This window comes from Triticum aestivum, chromosome 1B (assembly GCF_018294505.1).
Source record: "Triticum aestivum cultivar Chinese Spring chromosome 1B, IWGSC CS RefSeq v2.1, whole genome shotgun sequence".
Lineage (NCBI taxonomy): Eukaryota > Viridiplantae > Streptophyta > Magnoliopsida > Poales > Poaceae > Triticum > Triticum aestivum.
Window position 1 is genome coordinate 301,695,145 of NC_057795.1, and position 23,147 is coordinate 301,718,291.

General features: G+C 42.4%; 1 protein-coding gene and 1 long non-coding RNA gene across 5 annotated transcripts; one reads left to right on the forward strand and one right to left on the reverse strand.

The window, feature by feature from the left end:
* The first annotated feature begins 494 nt into the window (after nt 1-494).
* On the forward strand, nt 495-3,457 carry LOC123120660 (uncharacterized). Of its 2 annotated transcripts, XR_006459543.1 has the most exons (4): nt 507-734; nt 816-1,029; nt 1,371-2,677; nt 2,790-3,457. It is a non-coding gene; the product is annotated as an uncharacterized lncRNA (long non-coding RNA). The 2 variants fall into 2 exon arrangements; XR_006459542.1 differs by having other exon boundaries at nt 495-1,029; nt 2,790-3,455.
* LOC123120637 (uncharacterized) lies at nt 1,229-3,896 on the reverse strand. 3 transcript variants are annotated; one of them, XM_044540639.1, is made up of 4 exons: nt 3,593-3,896; nt 2,593-2,666; nt 2,358-2,426; nt 1,229-1,440 (listed from the first exon to the last, which is right to left on the reverse strand). In XM_044540639.1, exons 1-4 carry the CDS (start codon nt 3,806-3,808, stop codon nt 1,422-1,424), a joined length of 378 nt encoding a protein of 125 aa, XP_044396574.1. In that variant the 5' UTR covers nt 3,809-3,896; the 3' UTR covers nt 1,229-1,421. The 3 variants fall into 3 exon arrangements, with proteins under 3 accessions (XP_044396574.1, XP_044396580.1, XP_044396584.1); XM_044540645.1 differs by having other exon boundaries at nt 2,326-2,426; XM_044540649.1 differs by lacking the exon at nt 2,358-2,426.
* Nucleotides 3,897-23,147: the final 19,251 nt, after the last annotated feature.

Consider the following 23,147-nt stretch of genomic DNA (forward strand, 5'->3'; position numbering starts at 1 on the left):
TTCTCCTCCTCGTCTTCGCGGGAGGAGTCTGCCTCGGAGTCGTCGGACGATGAGTCCGACAACACCTGGCGCCGGGAACTCCTTCGAGTTCCCTTGGCCTTATTCTCCGGCACCATGTAAGGCGCCGGAGCCAGCAGCCCCGTTAATTGGGCGTCCGCTGGGTCTTCTGGCAAAGGAGCCGGACAGTTAACCTGCCCGGACGTCTTCTGCCAAGCCTGTCAAAGGTAAAGGGAGTTTAGATTCCGCATAGAGTCAAATTATCTATACCTATACTAATTACAGACTCCCTAAAAATTCCCACATTAATTAGAAATTACTAGCCGTACATCTAAGGTGGGACCGAGTTATTACTGTGTAGATTAACCTTGGTAAAAAAAATAGCAATTCGGCTGCAAGCAGATTGATTAGAAAGCCCAACACTCCGACGAGAGGCCCAAATACCCTCCGCCATCTCTTCCTCCCCAGGTGGAGAAAGCAGCGACCTGATGCAATCTTACTCTCCTTAATCTCTCACGTCTCTCTCTCTCTCCCTCCCATGATCTCATGTCTCTCTTCCTCCCTCACATCTCTCTTCCCCCGCATGGAAAACAGATCTGTTCTCTCATGATCTCACGTCTCTCTTCTTTCCCATATGAAAACAGATATATGTTTCTCATAAATAGGAGCAAAGAAGTTGGGTATGAATCCTACTCATGGACTTACCACATTAAATTTTTGTTCCTCATCTAAATCAGGTTTCTCTTCTCACACAGATTTGTTTTAATTTTTTTATCGGATTATCATTGAATCGACCGTATAACTTTTGGTGGATTCAGACTCAATATTTTCCTATCACGCCCTTTAAAAGTGCTATACCTAGGGATCCAATTCCAAATCCTCTCACGCTCTTTGGATAGCTCATGGACATCAGCTCGGAGCACAGATGGGCCCATGAGGTTAGCTTATATATTCAACCTGTGGCCTAACACAAACTGTGTCAGCATCAAGGAGCCTCTGTCGGTTGTCAGTTGATCAAGCTTCTCATGTCAGGTATGATGGTTGTGTCTCTGCTCAGTTGCTTTCTCGCCGATTTTTTCAGCGATTATTTGTTCCGTTGGTTCAGTTATATTCTTAGGCTATGCACCTCCTCATTCTTACTCCCACTGTAAAGAAATATAAGAGCATTTAGATAACTAAAGTAGTGATCTAAACGCTCTTATATTTCATTATGGAGGGAGTACAAACAACATGACGACCATGAGCTTAGGCTATGCACGTCTTATTTCTTACAAACAACATGAAGACCATGATCTAATCATTCTTTCCAATTAAAGCCTTGGAGTTGGTAGAGACTGAACAAGTACTAATCTTGAAACTGTGTTCGCTTACAGGTCACTCCTTTTTTCCTTCAAAAATGATGGCATACAATATGCTCGATGCGATTACCAATGGAAAGGAATCCTGGAAAGTGAAGGTCAGAGTAATTAGGCTATGGGATGCATTAACCTCAACAACAATGAACTTATTAGCCTTGACATGATACTACTTGATGAAAATGTCAGCTCATTGGTAAAAGAATATGGTTTTCCAACATAGATAGGTCACTATGAGTTATATATCGATGCATCTCCTCACTATATTATTACTCCCTCCGTCCGGAAATACTTGTCATTGAAATGAATGTATCTAGATGTATTGTAGTTCTAGATACATCCATTTTCATCCATTTTGATGACAAGTAATTCCGGACGGAGGGAGTATGTTTCAGGGCACACTATGATACACAACATGGTAATGAAACATATGGTTAACAAGTTTAGGCCACTGGTCCAAGAATGATGATCACATGATGGATTTTGATGTTATAATATTATTAGTTTACTGCAGTCTCGGCAAATTGATTTTTGTTGATAGATATGGTGGAACAGGAAAGATGTTTCTGTGGAAAGCATTTACGACAAAACTAAGGTCCGAAGGAAAGATACTTCTAGCAGTAGCTTCAAGTGGTATAGCAGCACCTCTTTTACAGGGTGGAAGCACAGCTCATTCAAGATTCCACATTCCACTCAAGATCACTAACGAGTACACATGCGACATCAAGCTAGGAACATTTCTTGCGGAACTAATAACGAGAACTTCGTTGATAATATGGGATGAAGCACCTATGACACACAAGCACTGACAAGAGTTTGAGAGACATACTTCGATTCACAAATGAGGATGCCGAGCATAGAACATTTGGAGGAATGACTATAGTCTTGGGAGGCGACTTCAGGAAAATCCTACCGGCTATACCAATGGGGAAAAGGGAACATATTTGTTTCCGCATATATAAAGAGATCCTACCTATTGAAGAACTTTCAGGAGTACCGACTCACAAAAAATATGTGTCTGAATTCATCTGAAGGTAGTCCAGTAAAGAAAGCAAAGCCGGCGGAATTTCCAAGCTGGATGCAAAACATCGGCAATGGCGCAGCAACAACAACAAATGAAGAAGATTGGATTAGCATCCCAGAAGACCTTATTTTACATGAAGGAGATAACCCCAAAGCATCCATTGTTAATAGCATCTAATACCCTGACTTACAAAGCAGGTACACTCATAGAACATACCTAGAGAAAGAGCGATCATGTGCCCAAGAAACAAGATTGTCGACGAGATTAACACCCACATCATGAGTCAAATCCTGGAGAAGAGGTAACATATCTTAGTTCAGATACAACATGCAAACAAATGTCTACAGTGGAAGATGAATATATGTTGTACTCAGCTGAGTTTCTAAACAGTCTTAAATTTTCTTGAATACCAGATCATGAACTGAGGCTGAAAGTTGGATTTTTCCAGTAATGCTTATGAGAAAAATCAACCAAAGTGCGGGACTTTGCAATGGGACAAGACTAACAATAACATAGTTAGGAAGGCAGTTCATCGAAGGCCAGGTCATAAACGGACCAAACGTTGCTGAGAGAATACCCAATATCAGTGTGATTTTGCTATGACTATTAACAAAAGTCAGGGGCAATCTCTGAAAAAGGTTGGGCTGTAATTATAAAGGTAAATGTTCACACATGGTCAACTATATGTTGCATATACTCACAGCTTATGAAGAGCGTCCATTCGGCAGCGTTGCAAAAAACATTATTTAGAAGAATTTATTATAGATATTTGATTTATTGCCGCTATGATTAGAACAAGCAGAATCATTCTTATTTGTCTAAATGTAATGCGGACATAGCTGCCTTTTCTGTTTAAAACTATTGTCTCTGCAATATTATATTTGTGAACAAGGTACTTCTATCTGCATCTACATCTAAACAAAAATATTGGTTTAAGGGCTCACAACTGATTTGAGAAAACCAAGATGCGAATGTATGCATCGCCATGTGTAGTTCAGACGAGGAGACAGACTCACTAAAGATTACTTTAAACCAAGTCCTAAAGTTACATAAGCATAGACGAAGAAAGACCCTTTTCTCACTTCCTGTATCTCTTCTTTTTTAGATAGACCCAGCAATTCAGATCCAGTTTCCCAAATAATACGTGATTCCCAAATAAATTAATGAAACAATTAATTCGGAGCCGTGCTATGCCAGCCCGCAGAACAGCACTAACCGTGCAAGCTAGCTCCAGGACACCTTCCATCTGCCGCTGGAAGAGGAAACTCCGCTCGACGATGCGAGCGTGGGAGCAGACTGCAGCTTCGACGGAGACGTCGTACCACACCACAAAGGGGAACGACCGGATGACCGGCGCCCCGGCCGCCACTACAATGGGATTTGCGAGGGCACATGTGCGGGCGTTATCCAGGAGAGCCGCCGGCGCTCTCATGGCGCCCCTCAGATGGAGCGCAGTAGGCTGGAGGCACCGTTAAACGACGCCGCCGAACACACCGACGATTTGTGGCAAAATCATCACAAATAAAAAAACACACATCTCAATAGCCACGCGTCTCCGTCTGACCGAGTACAGAAAATTAGAAAATACAGTTGTTACCAAACCAAATATTGTGTCATATTAACATAATATACATATAAAATTATATGAGGAGCAATACAAGTTAACTACCACAAAATATGTGCAATGAAGATGAAAATAATTATTTATCTTTCTGGCATATTTTTTTAAAATGAACTATGTCACTCACTGCAAATAAAGCACTACTCCTCCGATCCATATTAATTGTCGCTGCTTTAGTATAAAGTTGTTTTACTAAAATAACGACAAACAAAGTTATACTAAAGCAGCGATAAATATTATCGATTGGAAGAAGTATTACAATAAAGGAAAAGCATTCTCCACTCTCACTACATAAGTCATAATATAAATATTACTCCATCCGTTTCTAAATATAAGCTTTTTTAGATATTCCAATACAGACTACATACGAAGCAAAATAAGTGAATTTACACTCTAAAAATGCATCTATATACATTCAAATGCAGTGCGTATTGTAATCTCTAAAAGGCCTTATACTGGAAAACGGAGGGAGCAACAACTTTTATTTGTTGAATATCTAATACGTCTATGTGTTTTAGAAAAGTTTCTAGGCTACCATCCAAGAGAGTTAGAACTCCACTTAAATATGCAAGGATGCAACGCAAATGCAAATCAAACAACGGATTTTTATGGCAATTAAAGTTCTAGCGAGGATGACAAATTTCTTTAGCAAACATGCAATTTTTTTGCCAGTATTTGCCATGCTTGCTATAGTAAATTGACATCGTTGCTAGAAGTATAATTGTCATGAGAAACATACGATTTTCCATGTTTAAAAAATCTGACATCAGATTTTTAACGTCGTCAACTAAAAAATACAAAAATGACTAGGATGATGGAATCAACTCAGTATGAGGAGAACAATGATTAATGTATAAAACAGTAATTTTATCACCAAGAAAACTAAAAGGTAATGTCCCTAGATAAAAGATATCTTTCACGTTTTCAATTATACACTAAATCTAAGTGTTTCATATGTCCCAATGTTCAAACAATTAATAGAACAATTCAAGACTTTTATAACAGATCTAAATCCATTAGTATGGGTACAGACCAAAATGGAAACATGAATGAATATGCTAGCCCGTGCGAATGCACGGGTAGACGACTAGTGGAAAATAAGCGTCCTGTAAAGGGTAAAATAGCTTACCTCGCCGGCTTGACGCTGTGAGCTGAATCCGCGATCTTCGGTAGCGGATGCGGGAGCCTCTGCGCCCTTGAACAGCACCTTCCAGGCATCTTCGTACGTAGTGTCGAAGAGCCTGCTCAAGATTTGGTGCTGTGCCAGATCAAACTCCCACAAATTAAAGGCCCGTTTTGGCACGGGAGGATCCGGCGGACGAGTATGACCTGGACTACGCAGGATTGGAGTCCGGTCAGCTCCTCCGAATCACCCCATGATAGGCCCTTCTCTTTCCAAGAGGTGAGCCGTGTAGGGAAGCCAGATCGGAATTCGGGGGCCGCTACCCATTTAGGGTCATGCGGCTCGGTGATGTAGAACCACCCCGATTGCCACCCTTTTATGGTCTCCACAAAGGAGCCCTCGAGCCATAGGACGTTGGGCATCTTGCCCACCATGGCACCTCCGCACTCCGCTTGGCGGCCGCCCACTACCTTCGGCTTGACATTGAAGGTCTTCAGCCATAAGCCGAAGTGGGGCTGGATGCAGAGGAAGGCCTCGCACACGACGATAAACGCCGAGATGTTGAGGATGAAATTCGGGGCCAGATCGTGGAAATCCAGGCCATAGTAGAACATGAGCCCCCGGACAAATGGGTGAAGTGGAAGACCTAGTCTGCGGAGGAAGTGGGTGAGGAACACCACCCTCTCATGGGGCCCGGGGGTGGGGATGAGCTGCCCCTTGTCGGGGAGTCGATGCGCGATGTCACTGGACAAGTATCTGGCCTTTCGCAGCTTTTTGATGTGCCCCTCCGTGACGGAGGAGGCCATCCACTTGCCTCCCGCTTCGGACATGGCTGGAGAAGGTTAGATGTGCGGACTTGGGCGCTGGAGCTCGAGTGCGCGGAAATGGATAAGCAAAGGAGGAAGAAGGCGTAGGCAAAAAGGTGGATCCTTATCACCTTATATGGGCGGACGAAATTATGCGTCCCCACCAGCCTGGTAAAACTCGCTTGTCTCCCAAGCGCCGTAATCAATGGCGCGGTTGGGTTACCCACGCCCGTATTGATGCGAATCCCGGAATAAGGGGACACGATCTCTGCTTTGACAAGACGTGCCAAGGAAACCGCTTCGCTAAACGCACTGAGGTGGAACCGTAAAAACAATTCGAATAAAGGCTTGGCCGTGGTGTGATGTCATGCCACGAAATACGTCAGCATATTAAATTTGTGTAAATGTTATTCTCTCTACGGTGGTATGTGGAACTTATTTTGCAGAGCCGGACACTATCCTTGTGTTCAAAATCTTCTATGAAGTATTTGGAGGAGGAACCCGCCTTGCAATGCCGAAGACAATATGCGCGTCGGACTCGTCGTCATTGAAGCCTGGTTCAGGGGCTACTGAGGGAGTCCCGGATTAGGGGGTGTCCGGATAGCCGAACTATCACCGTTGGCCGGACTCCGGGACTATGAAGATACAAGATTGAAGACTTCGTCCCGTGTCCGGATGGGACTTTCCTTGGCGTGGAAGGCAAGCTTGGCAATACGGATACGTAGATCCCGTACCATTGTAACCGACTCTGTGTAACCCTAACCCTCTTCGGTGTCTATATAAACCGGAGGGTTTTAGTCCGTAGGACGGACAACAATCATACCATAGGCTAGCTTCTAGGGTTTAGCCTCTTTGATCTCGTGGTAGATCTACTCTTGTACTACCCATATCATCAATATTAATCAAGCAGGAGCAGGGTTTTACCTCCACCGAGAGGGCCCGGACCTGGGTAAAAACATCGTGTCCCTTGTCTCCTGTTACCATCCGCCTAGACGCACAGTTCGGGACCCCCTACCCGAGATCCACCGGTTTTGACACCGACAACCATCCTTGAGAGCCATGGGAAACCAATTCTCCATGACCTTCTCGTCTCCATTGGCGCCCAGCTCGTAGAGCTGCAGGAACTCCACGGGGTTGGCAGTGCCGTCGTAGCAAGGAGGCAGATCCGGCTTGAACTTGCCTTGCCAGGCGACACTGCGTAGCTCGGTGGTGAAGGCGCGGCAGCCTGCGGTGGCCACCGGAGCTCTTTGCGGACGCGGGGCTTACTCCTGAGGATTCCCGCGCGCCGCCGCCAGGGGCAGTGTGGGGTCTTGACGTGCTGGTGCAGGGATGCGGTCATGGCATGCTGGTGTAGGGAGCACGCGAGCACCTTCTTGGAGGTGAGGGATTTCTTGGTAGCTCCTTTTGGCCGCGTGGGCGCTGGACGTGGTGGGTCTCGTCCACGGGCCGCGCGCCTTGGAGCCAGGGTGCCTTATTGGGGAGGAGGTGGCAGAGGCATTTCCTGAGCTGCATCACCCACGCAGGACGGAGGCGAGGCAGCGAGAGGGACGGCGCAGGGGAGCCCCCTGCGGCGCTGACGAGCTCGATGATGCGAGCGAGCCACTCCTCGTAGAGGTCGTCAACGGGGCAGTATTGCAAGAGCTCACGTGCCAGGAGCAATGCGGCATGCGCGTCCATGGGAGCGCGACAGGCGTGCGACGACGAACCGGCTGGAGTCAGCGACGGAGTGGTGGTGCGGCCTTCCCGCCACACCGAGGGATGCAGCGATGATGCCTGCTGCTCTTTCCCCGCTGGGCCGGTGGCGACGTGGGTGGCAGGTAACGAGGATCGACGGGGAGGCCCATCGACGGGAGCCGTCTAGGTGACGTGGGCGGCGAGAGCAGCCCGGCGCTCGGCGCGAGCTCGGTGAGCGTCAACCATGGATGCGACGAACGATCGAACGCGGAACATCGGAAGAAAGATTCCGGAGCACCCCTACCTGGCGCGCCAAATGTCGGATATTGGGTTCTGGCAAAACCCTTAAGGCTCGAACTCTGGGGTGCATGTGAAGATCTTCCCCCTACCGATCCACGTCCCAATGCCTCGTTGAGAATCTAAGCTACGCGATGAACAACACAATGGACACAAGGTTTATACTGGTTCGGGCCACCGTTGTGGTGTAATACCCTACTCCAGTGTGTGGTGTGGTGGATTGCCTCAGGGGCTAATGATGAACAGTACAAAGGAAGAACAAACTCGCGAGAGGTGTTCTTGGTGTGGTGAACTACTTGGGCGAGTTCGATCACCTCTGGATCTGATGAGAACTCGATGAGATGGCCTCTATTGTGGTGTCCATCTCTATATATAGAGGCCCTGGTCCTCTTCCCAAATATTGAGCGGGAAGGGCGCCAACAACGGCCATTTTGAAGGGGAACATCTAGTACAAGTTATCCTGACTAAAGTTGGTCTTCGGTTGCCAAAGGCACTGGCGATGACGCCGTCTTGGGCTCCACGGTGACCTCCGTCCTGCCGCTCTGCTGGTCTTGGTCTCGTTGCACTGAAATGGTAACCTTTGCTTGATGCCTTGGTACTCCACGCCTGTGCTTGCCCCCTTTGCACTAAAGAGGAAACAAGGACACTATGCAGGCCGGCGCCCGCCCGGTGCCCGCCTGGTCTCAATCGTCATGGCTTGCGTCATGAGCACCTTGCGAGGTACCCCTGCCTTGACATCTCCGCCTCCTCACGAGCCTACCTAGCGAGGCCGCCCCTGAGGAAGCCTTGCGTCATCCGCCCCGCGAGGCTTGGCCCCTCGCAAGGGTCTTGAGCTTGAGTTGATGAAGATGGACCGTACTGGGCCACCCCTTGAGCCACGCCGCAGGCAGGCAAGTCTAGGGACCCCCGTTCCCAGAACGCCGACAGTCAACAACTCCATCATCACCACCTCCGAAGAAAGAGACATAATCACATGGGTATGGGCACTCCCCTTGGCAACTGCCAAGCTTGGGGGAGGTGCCCAGGTATCGTATCACCATCATACTTCTATCTTTATCATTTTTCTTAGTTCGATCCTTTTGGTTATGATCTAGTAGAATAAAGTTTAGTATGATCTAGCATTGAGTTTTGTGTTGATCCCTATCTATGTAATCGAATTCGTGAGCTATATATGATAAAGATAAGTTTTGAGTTGAGGGCTTTGCTATCTTGCTATGATCTTGAGGGAATAAAAGAAAAAGAAAGAATAAAAAGAAATAAAAAGATCATATTGATCTTATGGAGAGCAATGACTTCACATATAAAGAGTGTGATGAATAAAAGTTGTTGAGAGTTGACAAACATAGTTTTGGTCATCATTGCAATTAATAGGAAGTAATAAAAACAGAGAGGTTTTCACATATAAATATACTATCTTGGACATCTTCTATGATTGTGAGCACTCATTAAAATATGACATGCTAAAAAGTTGATGTTGGACAAGGAAGACGATGTAATGGGTTATGTTTTCTTATATCTGAAATAAATTATATTGTCATGGATCATCCAACATGTTGAGCTTGCCTTTCCCCCTCATGCTAGCCAACTTCTTTGCACCAAGTAGAGATACTACTTGTGCTTCCAAACATCCTTAAACCTAGTTTTGCCATGAGAGTCCACCATATCTACCTATGGATTGAGTAAGATTCTTAAAGTAAGTTGTCATTGTTGCAAGTAATAAAAATTGCTCTCCAAATATGTATGATCTATTAGTGTGGAGAAAATAATCTTTATACGAGTTTGTGATATGGAAGAAATAAAAGCGACAGACTGCATAATAAAGGTCCCTATCACAAGTGGCAATATAAAGTGACGTTCTTTTGCATTAAGATTTTGTACATCCAACCATAAAAGCACATGACAACCTCTGCTTCCCTCTACGAAGGGCCTATCTTTTATTTTTGTCTTCTACCTTATACAAGAGTCATGGTGATCTTCACCTTTAATTTTTACACTTTATCCTTTGGCAAGCACTATGTGTTGGAAAGATCCTGATATATATATCCAATTGGATGTGGGTTTTCATAAAGCATTATTGTTGACATTACCCTTGAGGTAAAAGGTTGGGAGGCAAGACTATAAGCCCCTATCTTTTTCTGTGTCCGATTGAAACTTCATACCCATAAGTATCGCGTGAGTGTTAGCAATTGTGAAATATTAAATGATAGTTGAGTATGTGGACTTGTTGAAAAGATCTTATATTGACTCTTTCCGATGTTATGATAAATTGCAATTGCTTCACTGGCTGAGATTATAGTTTGCTAGTTTTCAATGAAGTTTCTGATTCATACTTTACATTGTGAATAGATTATTACTTTAGCATAAGAAATCATGTGACAATATATATATTGTTGTTCTAAGAATGGTCATGATGCCTTCATGTCCGTATTTTATTTTATCGACACCTCTATCTCTAAACATGTGGACATATTTTTCGATATCGGCTTCCGCTTGATGTCAAGCGAGGTCTAAGCTTGGGGGAGTTGATACGTCCATTTTGCATCATGCTTTTATATCGATATTTATTGCATTATGTCACAATACTTAAGCCTTTTCTCTCTTATTTTACAAGGTTTACATGAAGAGGGAGAATGCCGGCAGTTGGGATTCTGGGCTGGAAAAGGAGCAAATATTAGAGACCTATTCTGCACTACTCCAAAAGTCCTGAAACTCCACGAAAGTCAGTTTTGGAATATATTAAAAATATTGGGCGAAGAAAGCACTAGAGGGGGACCACCCACTGTCCACGAGGGTGGATGGCGCACCCTACCCCCTGGGCATGCCCCTACCTCGTGGTCCACCTGGCAGCACCCCGATGCCCATCTTCTGGTATAAGGTGTCTTTTGCCCTGGAAAAAAATCATAAGGAAGTTTTCGGGATGAAGCGCCACCGTCTCGAGGCAGAACCTTGGCGGAACCAATCTAGGGCTTCGGCGGATCTGTTCTGCCGGGGAAACATCCCTCCGGGAGGGGGAAATCGTCGCCATCGTCATCACCATCGATCCTCTCATTGAGAGGGAGTCAATCTCCATCAACATCTTCACCAGCACCATCTCCTCTAAAACCCTAGTTCATCTCTTTTATCTGATCTTTGTCTCAAAACCTCAGATTGGTACCTGTGGGTCGCTAGTAGTATTGATTACTCCTTGTAGTTGATGCTAGTTGGTTTATTCGGTGGAAGATCACATGTTCAAATCCTTTATGCATATTAATACCCCTCTGATTATGAACATGAATATGATTTGTGAGTAGTTACATTTGTTCTTGAGGACATGGGAGAAGTCTTGTTATAAGTAGTCATGTGAATTTGGTATTCGTTCGATATTTTGATGAGATGTATGTTGTTTTTCCTCTAGTGGTGTTATGTGAACGTCGACTACATGACACTTCACCATTATTTGGGCCTAGGGGAAGGCATTGGGAAGTAATAAGTAGATGATGGGTTGCTAGAGTGAAAGAAGCTTATACCCTAGTTTATGCGTTTCTTCGTAAGGGGCTGATTTGGATCCATATGTTTCATGCTATGGTTAGGTTTAGCTTAATTCTTCTTTCGTAGTTGCAGATGCTTGCGAGAGGGGTTAATCATAAGTGGGATGCTTCTCCAAGGAAGGACAGTACCCAAGCACTGGTCCACCCACATATCAAATTATCAAAGTAACGAACGTGAATCATATGAGCATGATGAAAACTAGCTTGACGATAATTCCCATGTGTCCTCGGGAGCACTTTGCCTTATATAAGAGTTTGTCCCGGATTGTCCTTTGCTACAAAAAGGATTGGGCCACCTTGCCGCACCTTGTTACTTTTGTTACTTGTTACCATTTACGAACTAACTTATCACAAAACTATTTGTTATCGATAATTTCAGTGCTTGCAGAGAATACCTTACTCAAAACCGCTTGTCATGTCCTTTTGCTCCTCGTTGGGTTCGACACTCTTACTTATCGAAAGGACTATGATAGATCCCCTATACTTGTGGGTCATCATCCTACCTCTGGTCCTTGGCCTTCATGGCGGTGATGGCCCCTCCGAGATCCTTCCACATGGCCTCCGGTGATGATGGCCCCTCCGGCAGGGTGCCAGAGAGGGCCTAGATTGATTTCTCGTGGCTACAGAGGCTTGCGGCGGTAGAACTTCCGATCTGTCTTCTGTTCTGGGGTTTTCTGGATTTATAGGAGAGGTTGGCATTGGTTTCACATCAGGGGGCCCCATAGGGAGTCCACGAGGTAGGAGCATCCTCCCCGGGGGTAGGGCGCACCCCCACCCTCGTGGTGGCCTCAGGACTCCCCTCCGGTAGCTTTTCGTTCCAGTATTTTTTATATTTTCCAAAAATATTCTCCGTTGATTTTCAGCTATTCCAAGAACTTTTATTTCTGCACAAAAACAACACCACGGTAGTTTTGCTGAAAACAACGTCAGTCCGGGTTAGTTCTAATCAAATCATACAAAAATCATGTAAAATATTATAAACATGGCATGAATACTTCATAAATTATAGATACATTGGAGACATATCAGCATCCCCAAGCTTAATTCCTACTCGTCCTCGAGTAGGTAAATGATAAAAGAAATAATTTCTGAAGTGTGAATGCTAGCAAGTGCACAAGTTTGATCAATGATAATTTCAGTCACCTTTACTAGCATCATTATATATCATAGCAGTAGCTCAACTCATAGAACTTCTCATGATCAAGTAACAAGCTATTCACATGATAAAGTATAGATCATAAACTTTCTTGAAAACTAACAAACCATGCTCTTAGTCATCAAACAATTGCAATTCATCTTATTTTCAGGAAGGGTCTATGTAAGAGCTTTGAATTTAGCAAACTCCACATACTCAAATGTCATTTAATCTTTCACAATTGCTAACACTCACGTGATATTTATGGGTTCAAAGTTTTAATCGGAACCAGAGAAAGATAGGGGCTTATAGTTTCGCCTCCCAACCTTTTACCTCAAGGGTAATGCCAACAATAATACTTTATGAAAACAAACATCCAAGTGGATAAATATATCCGGATCGCTCCAACACAAAATTTTTGCCAAAGAAAAAAGTGTAAAAAGGAAAGGTGCTGATCACCAAGACTCTTGTATAAGGGTAGAAGATAAAAGTAAAAGATAGGCCCTTCGCAGAGGGAAGTAGAGGTTGTCATGCGCTTTTATGGTTGGATGCACAAAATCTTAATGCAAAAGAATGCCACTTTATATTGCCACTTGTGATAAAGACCTTTATTATACAGTCTGTCGCTTTTATTTCTTCCATATCACAAGTTTGTATAAAACTTATTTTCTTCACACTAATAGATCATACATATTTAGAGAGCAATTTTTATTGCATGCACCGATGACAACTTACTTGAAGGATCTTACTCAATCCATAGGTAGGTATGGTGGACTCTCATGGCAAAACTGGTTTAAGGGATGTTTGGAAGCACAAGTAGTACTTCTACTTGGTGCAAAGAATTTGGTTAGCATGAGAGGGAAAGGCAAGCTCAACATGTTGGATGATCCAAGATAATATAACGTCTATTCGGATATAGGAAAACATAACCCATTAAATTGTCTTCCTTGTCCAACATCAAATTTCTAGCATGTCATATTTTAATGAGTGCTCACAATTACAAAAGATGTCCAAGATAGTATATTTATATGTGAAATCTCTCTTCCTTCAATATTCTTTCATGAATTGTTCAAGTGAACAATTCTTCATTTGCTAACTTCCAATAAAGTTACCACCTATACTTATTATGTGTGAAGTCATTACTCCCCATGGTATAAGCATATGAAACATATATAAATTCAGATTTATGATATTCAATTCATTCAACCATTTACTCATAGGATATACGTGAAGCACGTGAGTAAATTACAAACTTACTCCAAAAAGATATAGGTGAAGAACACTAAGTAGTCAAATAATTAACTAGCCATGGGAGGACTCTCTCTCATTCAAGATTTCAGATACAATGATTTATTACTAAGGATTTCAGATCCAAAGGTTTATTCAAACATAAATTAAAATGAAAATACGCTCCAAGCAAAACACATATCATGTGATGAATAAAAATATAGCTCCGAGTAAGGTATACCGATGGTTTTGAAGACGAAAGAGGGGATGCCTTCCGGGGCAACCCCAAGCTTAGGTTCTTGAGTCTTCCTTGAACATTACCTTGGGGTGCCTTGGGCATCCCCAAGCTTAGGGTCTTTCCACTCCTTATTCTCCTCATATCGATATCTCACCCAAAACTTGAAAACTTCAATCACACAAAACTTAACGGAATTTCGTGAGATGGGTTAGTATGATAAAGAGTAAACCATTCACTTTGGTACTGTCAAAGACAAGATTCATAATTGTTCTCACACAATGCCTACTGTATGATATCATTTCTACAATTTATATTGAGAAATATAAGCCATAGAAACTAGAAAACAAGCAAACTATGCATTGAAAACAGAATCTGCCAGAAACAGAACAGTCTGTAATAATCTGAACAGCAACCATGCTTCTGGTACTCCAAAAATCCAGACAAATTAGGAAAACCTGAGAAATTTATGTACCAATCCATATCAAAAATAATAAGATCAAAATCATGTTTCTGTGAATTATCAAAACTAATTTACTGGGCGCAAAAGTTTCTGATTTTCAGCAGGATCAAGACAACTATCACCGTAAGCTACCCTAAAGGTTTAACTTGGCACTTTATTGGAACAAAAGCTATAAAAAATGATTACTACAGTAGCTTAATCATGTAAACACACAAAAATAGTAAGGATAAATATTGGGTTGTCTCCCAACAAGTGCTTTTCTTTAATGCCTTTTAGCTAGGCATGATGATTTCAATGACGCTCACATAAAAGATAAGAATTGAAACATAAAGAGAGCATCACGAAGAATATGACTAGCATATTTAAGTCTAACCCACTTCCTATGACTAGGGATTTTGTGAGCACACAATTTATGGGAAAAAATAATCAACTAGCATAGGAAGGCAAAATAAGCATAACTTCAAAACTTTAAGCACATAGAGGGGAAACTTGATATTATTGTAATTCCAACAAGCATATATTCCTCCCTCATAATAATTTTCAGTAGCATAATGAATGAATTCAACAACATAACCACCACATAAAGCATTCTTTTCATGATCTACAAGCATAGAAATTTTACTACTCTCCACATGAGCAAAACATTTCTCATTCGAAATAGTGGGAGCAACCTCAACAAAATAACTATCATGTGAGGCATAATCCAACTGAAAATTAAAATCATGATGACAAGTTTCATGGTTACCATTATTCTTTATAGAATACATGTCATCACAATAATCCTCATATATAGCAACTTTGTTCTCATAATCAATTAAAACCTCTTCCGAAATAGTGGAATCATTACTAACTAAAGTCAAGACCTCTCTAAATCCACTTTCATAAATATCACACTAAGATTCAACACCCTCCAGAATAGTGGGACCATTACTTCCTAAAGTTGACACTCTTCCAAACCCACTTTCAATGATAGTCTTATTCATACTCCAAAAGATATAAGTGAAGTTCATGGAGCATTCTACAATTAATATAGATTAACTAATATCCAAGCTCAAAATATATATGTGAAGCACAAAGAGCATTCTATAAAGTCATACTCCAAATATATAAGTGAAGCACATGAAGCATTCTATAAATCAATTAAGGGCTATCTCATAATAGCATGATTCATAGAGAAAAAGAAAAACACAAAGGACACAAATCATGTGAACAAAACAAAAATCGAGGTATACCGATAATTGTCGAAGAAGAAAGATGGGATGCCAACTAGGGATCCCCAAGCTTAGATGCTTGAGTATCCTTGAAATATTTACTTGTGGTGCCTTGGGCTCCCCAAGCTTGAACTATTGCCTCTCTTTATTCTTCTCACATCGGTAACTCATTGTTCTTCGAACACTTCATCCACACAAAACTTAACAAAAACTTTGTGAGATCCGTCAGTATAATAAAGCAAATAACTACCTTTAGGTACTTTGTAAACTCATTTAAATTTCATACTAGCATTATATATACTGTATTTAGACTTCACCATGGTCCATACCCCCCGATACTACCCATAGATTCATCAAAATAAGCGAACAACACATACAAAACAGAATCTGTCAAAAACAGGACAGTCTGTAGTAATATGGAAATTTTGTATACTTATGTCACTCCAAAAATTCTAAACAAATAGGAAAATTTTAAAAATTGTATATAAATACTGTTAAAAAAGTTTCAGACCCGTTTGACTTTCTAGTAAAAAATGTAAATTCACGCGCTACAGCCAAAGTTTCTGTTTTTGCACTACACATTGTGAACAAGCACTCTAATCATTCTAAAACCAAATCTTGGCACATTATTTTTATAATACAATGGATATATACAAGGTGATAATTATTTCTGAGAAACTTCCATGAAAAATTCTACATTGTTTCCATGAGCATGAACACAAGTGTTCAAGGTCGACCCTCACTTCTCCAATGCATAACTTTCCAATCACTTCTCTTTTTGAAAAACTTTTTTAGGCATATGAGGCAAGTGAATCTTTTTGTATTTTCATTATTTTATTTTTTTGTATGTTTCACTCACAACTAAACAGAAAAAAAGGGAAAACAAAATCTACTTAGTGAATAAAGTAAACAAGCATACACGAAAATATCAACCCCATGCTATTGCTCCCTGGCAACGGCGCCAGAAAAGAGCTTGATAATCTCCAAGTGCAGGGAATCATCGTAGTAATTTCCAAAGGTGGAAGTGATAAGTATGGAGTGTGGAACCCACAAGGAGCTAAAAGTAAGATCAATATTCTCTCAAGTCCTATCTGCCACTGATACGACTCTACGTACACCGAGCGTTTGCTTCCAACTAGAAACAAGAAATAAAACTATGCTGTGGGTATGAAGAGGATAACTTTGCATGGTATCGGAGAGCTAAAATATAAAAGTAGGTATTGTTATCATAAATTTAGAATATATTACTTAAGTATTATGAATAGCGAGTGTGGAACAATGATTGGTCGATGTGCGGAATTGTCCTAAGCAATCATTAAAAAGATCGGTAATCACTATTGCAATTTCATATGAGGGAGAGGCATAAGCTAACATACTTTATATTCTTAGATCATATGCACTTACGATTGGGACTCTAGAAAGCATCCGCAACTACTAAAGATAATTAAGGTAGAACCCAACCATAGCATTAACATATCAAGTCCCGTTTATCCCATACGCAACAATCCCCTTACTCGGGTTTATGCTTCTGTCAATCAAGCAACCCACTATATGCGAATCATGAACGTATTGCAACACCCTACAGCGGGAATCCCTTACGTGTGCGCGGCACGGAGTGCACAATAGGACAACACAAAAATAAAACATACAACTCATACCAATATAGATCATTAATCAACCAAAAGACAAAGGATATCTACCCAAAATATTATAGGATGGCAACACATCATTGGATCATAATATGTCGCATAAAGCACCATGTTCAAGTAGGGATTACAGCGGGTGCGGGAGAGTGGACCACGTAAAAGAGATGAGGATGATGATGATGGTGGTGATGTTGATGAAGACGATCATCGTGGCGATGATTCCCCTCCTGATGGCACTTCGGAGCCACCGAGAGAGAGGAGGAGAGGTTCTCACCCTTTGCTTCCTCCTCCATGCACTCCCCCTGGATTGGGAGAGGCCCTCCCTCTAGTCCTTGGCCTTCATGGCGGTGATGGCCCCTCCGAGATCCTCCCCCATGGCCTCCGATGATCATGGTCCCCTCCGGCTGTAGCGACCCGACCTCAGACGGTCAAGTCTCTGTGCTTAAGTGTCATCCCTGGATCGGTATGCTGACACACACAATACTCGAGGATTTATAACAGAGGTAAATCACATGTATAAAGTAACGTAAATACTATTACCTCAATCCAAAATAGCGGAAGCAACAAGGTTGTGGATTCCCATCAACACCAACGGCAAAGTTGAGTATAGGAAATCGTAAACCTAACGTATCACTTACTCGTCGTAAGATCCTGCAACATGAGACGTTGCAGCCACAGAGGGTCAGTACATTGAATGTACTGGCAAATTCACACCATAGAGCAATGATGAATAAAGTCTATCACTACATGCATATATGGCTGGTGGAGGCTCTATGGTTATAATGTTTTTGCGAAAAGCCAATTTTTCCCTACTACAAAGGAATAAATTTATTTAACTATCATGGTGGTTGTTAAACATTGAGAATGGTTGACATCATTCTCAATCCCAATTAAAAGTACTCATTAAAACCCAACAATATAGATTATAGTAACATGATGAGATTCATAGGAAAATCAAGTACTAGATACTCAAGATGTCCATAACCGGGGACACAGCTAACCATGATTAGTTTATACACTCTGCAGAGGTTTGCGCACTTTTCCCACAAGACTCGATCGCCTCCGTTTGATTCCTCGCACTACATGATGTTTGAGAAACGGATGACCGAGACATAGTCTTTCAGAAGCACTAGCACCTTACATGTGGGTAGACCGGTACACCTACTTTCCCCTACATCTGCTAGTCTACCCGTAAGAGTTCGCACAACTTAGTCAACTATGCCAGAGCCCATAATGGCTTGTGGCTGCACACGTAAGTTTCTAGTTTGAATAATCTCATGATCCCTTTGAGCCTAGGTGGCGGTCCGAAGAAAAACAGGCAAGTCCTGGAAACCCAGGTGCCTAGACAGGCAAGTCCTGGCGTAACCAGGTGCCTCAATCCACCCAGATGTGTATTAATGTTGCCACCTTAAATAAACCAATAATTAACAATCTCACATCTGTCATGGAAATTCACTCAAACCCAATCCACGTCTACGAGCGTAGCATGGCATAATAAGCAAACGTAGAAGTAACTCCCAAGGGTTTGATAATAAAACAGGTAATAGGTACTACCTCAAACTACTTCCCAACACCCACAATTTAATTCAGACCCTAATCATGCAATTGTTTGGAGGATTGATCTAATGCAAAAAAACTGGGTAATAAAAGGGGATATGATCAAAGTGTGAACTTGCCTGCAATGTTGATGAAGGTGATTCGCACTCAAAACTCTTGATAGTTCTACTCGTCACACTCAGGTCAATCTATCGTAAGCAAGCAATGGTAACCACACATAAGCAATCACTCAAAAGATCGGAAAGAACGGAGAAAACGATTCGGAAAACATTAAAACCAAGCATATAACTCTTGCAACATAAAACAATTTCTAAGAGTACCAAAATTATGTGAATTTGGCCTTATCAGAAAGTTTAGGTCAAGAGCTTTGAATCGCAACAAGAATCAACTCAAACGGAGTTATAAAACTCAAGTTATGATCAAACGAAGTTCAAATTCAAATCTGATCTAATTCAAATTTTAAACTTTCAAAAACATGTTTGAGTTGTTTTATGGATAGAGGAGATCATAACGAAGAAGTGGGCGTTGGTTTCGTTGTATTTGGATGCACGAGTAAAAAGTTGTGACCGTTCTAAGATCAGGGACTAAACTGAAAAATAAAAACAGCTACAATGAGGTCCCAGAACGAAAAAAAACCAGATCTAATATAGAAACGTTCACTAATGAGGCCTAAATAACGAAAACGTTCGCTGCGACCGCTAAACGAACGAACGTTCGTATACTAACAGAAACCGTTTCGAAATAAATAAATAAATAAGCTAGATCTAATCCTAGCCGTAGATGACAGATGGACGGGCGAGGTGAGAGGCGAGGCATACCGCGGCGACGGTGGCTACCGGCGGCGAGGGAGACGGCGGTGGCGGCTCGGACATTGACGGGGCGCCGGCTCCGGTGGGTCTCCGGCGGCGGCGAGGGCGTCGGGGCACTCATCGCGGCGCGGCGGTGAGGATGGAGTGGGCGGCGTCGGTTGGGAGTGGCGGGGTGGAGCGGGGCGATGGCGTGGATCTCTGGCGGCGGCGGCTAACTCCGGCGAGGGCGCGGCGCGGCGAAAACGGGATCCAGGGGGTCCCGGGGCGCGCTTTATAGGAGGGGGAGGGCGGCTCCGAGGCGTGGAGGAGGGGCCAAGGCACGAGGTGGCGAGGTCGGGCACGGCGACGGCGGTGCGTGCTCGCTCGGGACTCCGTCCCAAGCTCGGGGACGAGCGGCGCGACTGGGCTGGGCTGCGGCCTGGCCTGGGAGCTGGGCCGGCCCAGTTCGGCGGAGGGAGGGATTTTTTTTAATTTAAAAAAACATTTTTCCAGACAAATAAACTAAATAAAACAAAAAAATAACAAATATTATATAGGCATATACTATATCAAAATTTTCAGAAAAATACTTCCTACAAGATGAACATTATTATAGCGTTAAATAAAATCTACAAAAATTCAAATAATTCAAACAGTGCTACTGGTCTAATAAAGTCCAATAAAAATCATTTTAAAAATACCAAAATTAATTCAAATTTATTTCTCTCCAATTTTCTGATGTAGGGAATCATGTTACCCTATTTTCTGTATATTTTATTTTTGGAGAAAAATAATTTGAATAAAACTCAAATAACTCCAAATTGGAAATAAATTCAAAAGAGTTTTGAATTTAATTCTTTGAAACTCCCAACTCATATTTCATATATTTTGAAGAAGTCATTTTATCTTCTCTCATGAAAATCATTGAGTTGCTTGAAGTTTATGAATTGGAAATAATTTCAAATGAAATTCAAATATTTTCAACACCCCTTGTCATTTAAATAAATGGAAGAAGTCATGTCATCTTCTCTCCAGGGTTTTGTGGTGAAAAGAATTTGAATTCACGGAGACCACGAATGAAAAATGAAAGTTTGGGAAAGTCCTTTTATTCCCTCTCATTTAACTTTCAAAAAGTTTCGAATTCACTCACTTTCAGTCAATCAATCAAACAATCAATCAAAACTATCTATTTTTTTATAACATTCCAAAATTTAGAATTTTGGGATGTTACAAACCTACCACCCTTAAAATGAATCTCGTCCTCGAGATTCGGAGAGGCTAGCAAGAAAAAGGTTAGGATTGGGGTCTCCTCAAAATCCATCAATCGTCTCCGGGGTCTGGGGTGCTACCACCCTTAGAAGCATTGTTACGGTTCCATCAAAACTCATATACTCCATCCTTATTCCTGACAATGTCGGTCTTCCCAGATCTTGGGAAATTCCATCTCTGGGCTCTTCCAGTAGCGGCATGACTTTTCCTCAATACTTCTGTCCTTTCATCTTGGTAAGGTTATTCCGAGACTAGGTCTTCTTAGCTGACGGGTCTGGCGCCAATACTAAACAACTGTAGATATCTCATGGTAGTCAACAATTTACGGTTCTGCTGCAAAAAATGGGTCTGGGCTGAACCTCACCGTATATCCTACGATTGGCAATAGCTGCCGTGTACAAGGGAAAATACTTATACCATTCTAAGGTTCAAACAAGGTTTAATATCGTCGTCTCTCTACTATAGGTAAGTCACTCAGATTTACCATCCCATATAGCAAGGCGAATAATAAGAGTAAGTCGGTATGGTGATCAATCCATCCCGCACCCAAATCATTACCTTGTATACGGTTTAGCGAATCTCGCATGCTAACACTCGGTCATCCTCACAAGCATTGCAGAATTTCTCTTATCAACGAACTAAGTTCGGATAAATCCATGGATTCTGCAAGCCAAACAACCATCTATCGTTTCCTTCACAACTCTCAGGTTTTGCGTAAAACTCCTATAAGATCATCGGTTGATGAAATCGTAACTTCTTCGGGGTTTTCCTTCAACAAGAGTGTGCTTGATTCTTGGCAGGTCCTGGGGCCTGTGGGTTATGGCCCATCTCATCACTTTCAAACCTTGAAATCATCCTCTGGGTAACTGATCGTTATTCCAACTTCCAACTTCCTAGTATTCTTAAATCCATCCAATTGTACTGTCTTCCTTCCTTCTATTGGCACCAAACTAGGACATGATTACTCAGACTCATCATGGAATTTCCATTGATCCATATTTCCAACATCATACCTCGTTTATATCCAATAGTAATTCATCTCTTCATCCTCGTGGGATATCTCACATACCGAGATAAAACTTATACTTTATGAAGTCCATACTCCACTTCGTGGAACATCATTATCCTTTCCAGGGTCAAGCGTCCTTTCGGGGAATATTGGCCATCTCTGCATGGCACTTCTTCAACTGGGAAACATTAAACACATCATGAATTCCTGACAGTCCTTCGGGTGACTCCAACTTGTTGGCCACTTCTCCCATACGCTCCAAAACTCGGTATGGTCCTACAAATCTCGGGGCTAACTTTCCCTTAACTCCAAATCATTTAACTCCTCACCGAGGGGACACACGAAGACATGCTTTGTCTCCAATTTCATAGACTACCTCCTTGCGTTTTTGAGTCTGCATAACTCTTCTGCCTTGATTGAGCTACCTTCAGTCTATCTCGAAGCATCTTAACATTCTCTTTTGACTCCTTGATCATATTTGGTCCAAACAACTGACGGTCTCCAACTTCATCCCACATCGATGGTGTCTGGCTCCTTCTCCCATACAAAGCTTCAAAAGGGGCCATCTTCAAACTGGCTTGGTAACTATTGTTGTATGAGAACTCAGCGTAAGGTAGATTATCATCCCTACTGGATCCATAATCTAATGCACATGCTCTCAACATGTCCTCCAGATCTGATTGACTCTCTCGACTTATCGATCTGTCTGTGGATGAAAAATTGTACTGAACTCTAGCCTAGTACCCAAAGTGTGGTGCAGCTGATTCCAAAACTTTGAGGTAAACTGTGTTCCTCTATCTCATGCGATGGTCCTCGGAACTCCATGCAGACATACGATCCTGGTCAAATATATCTTGGCCAACTTCGCACTTGTATAGGTGGTTTTCACTGGGATAAAGTGAGCCACTTTGGTCAAGCGAATCAACTACTACCCAGATAGAATCATGTCCTGTTCGGGTTCTGGGAAATCCGGTAATGAAATCCATGCCAAGCTTATCCCACTTCCATTCGGGTATCGGCATAGGCTGTAGTAATCCTGCTGGCTTCTGATGCTCTGCTTTTACTCTCTCTGGCATACATCACCTACGACTACATACTCCGCAATATCCTTCTTCATACCAGTCCACCAGAAACACTCCTTCAAATCCAAATACATCTTGGTGTTTCCAGGGCGAATTGAGTA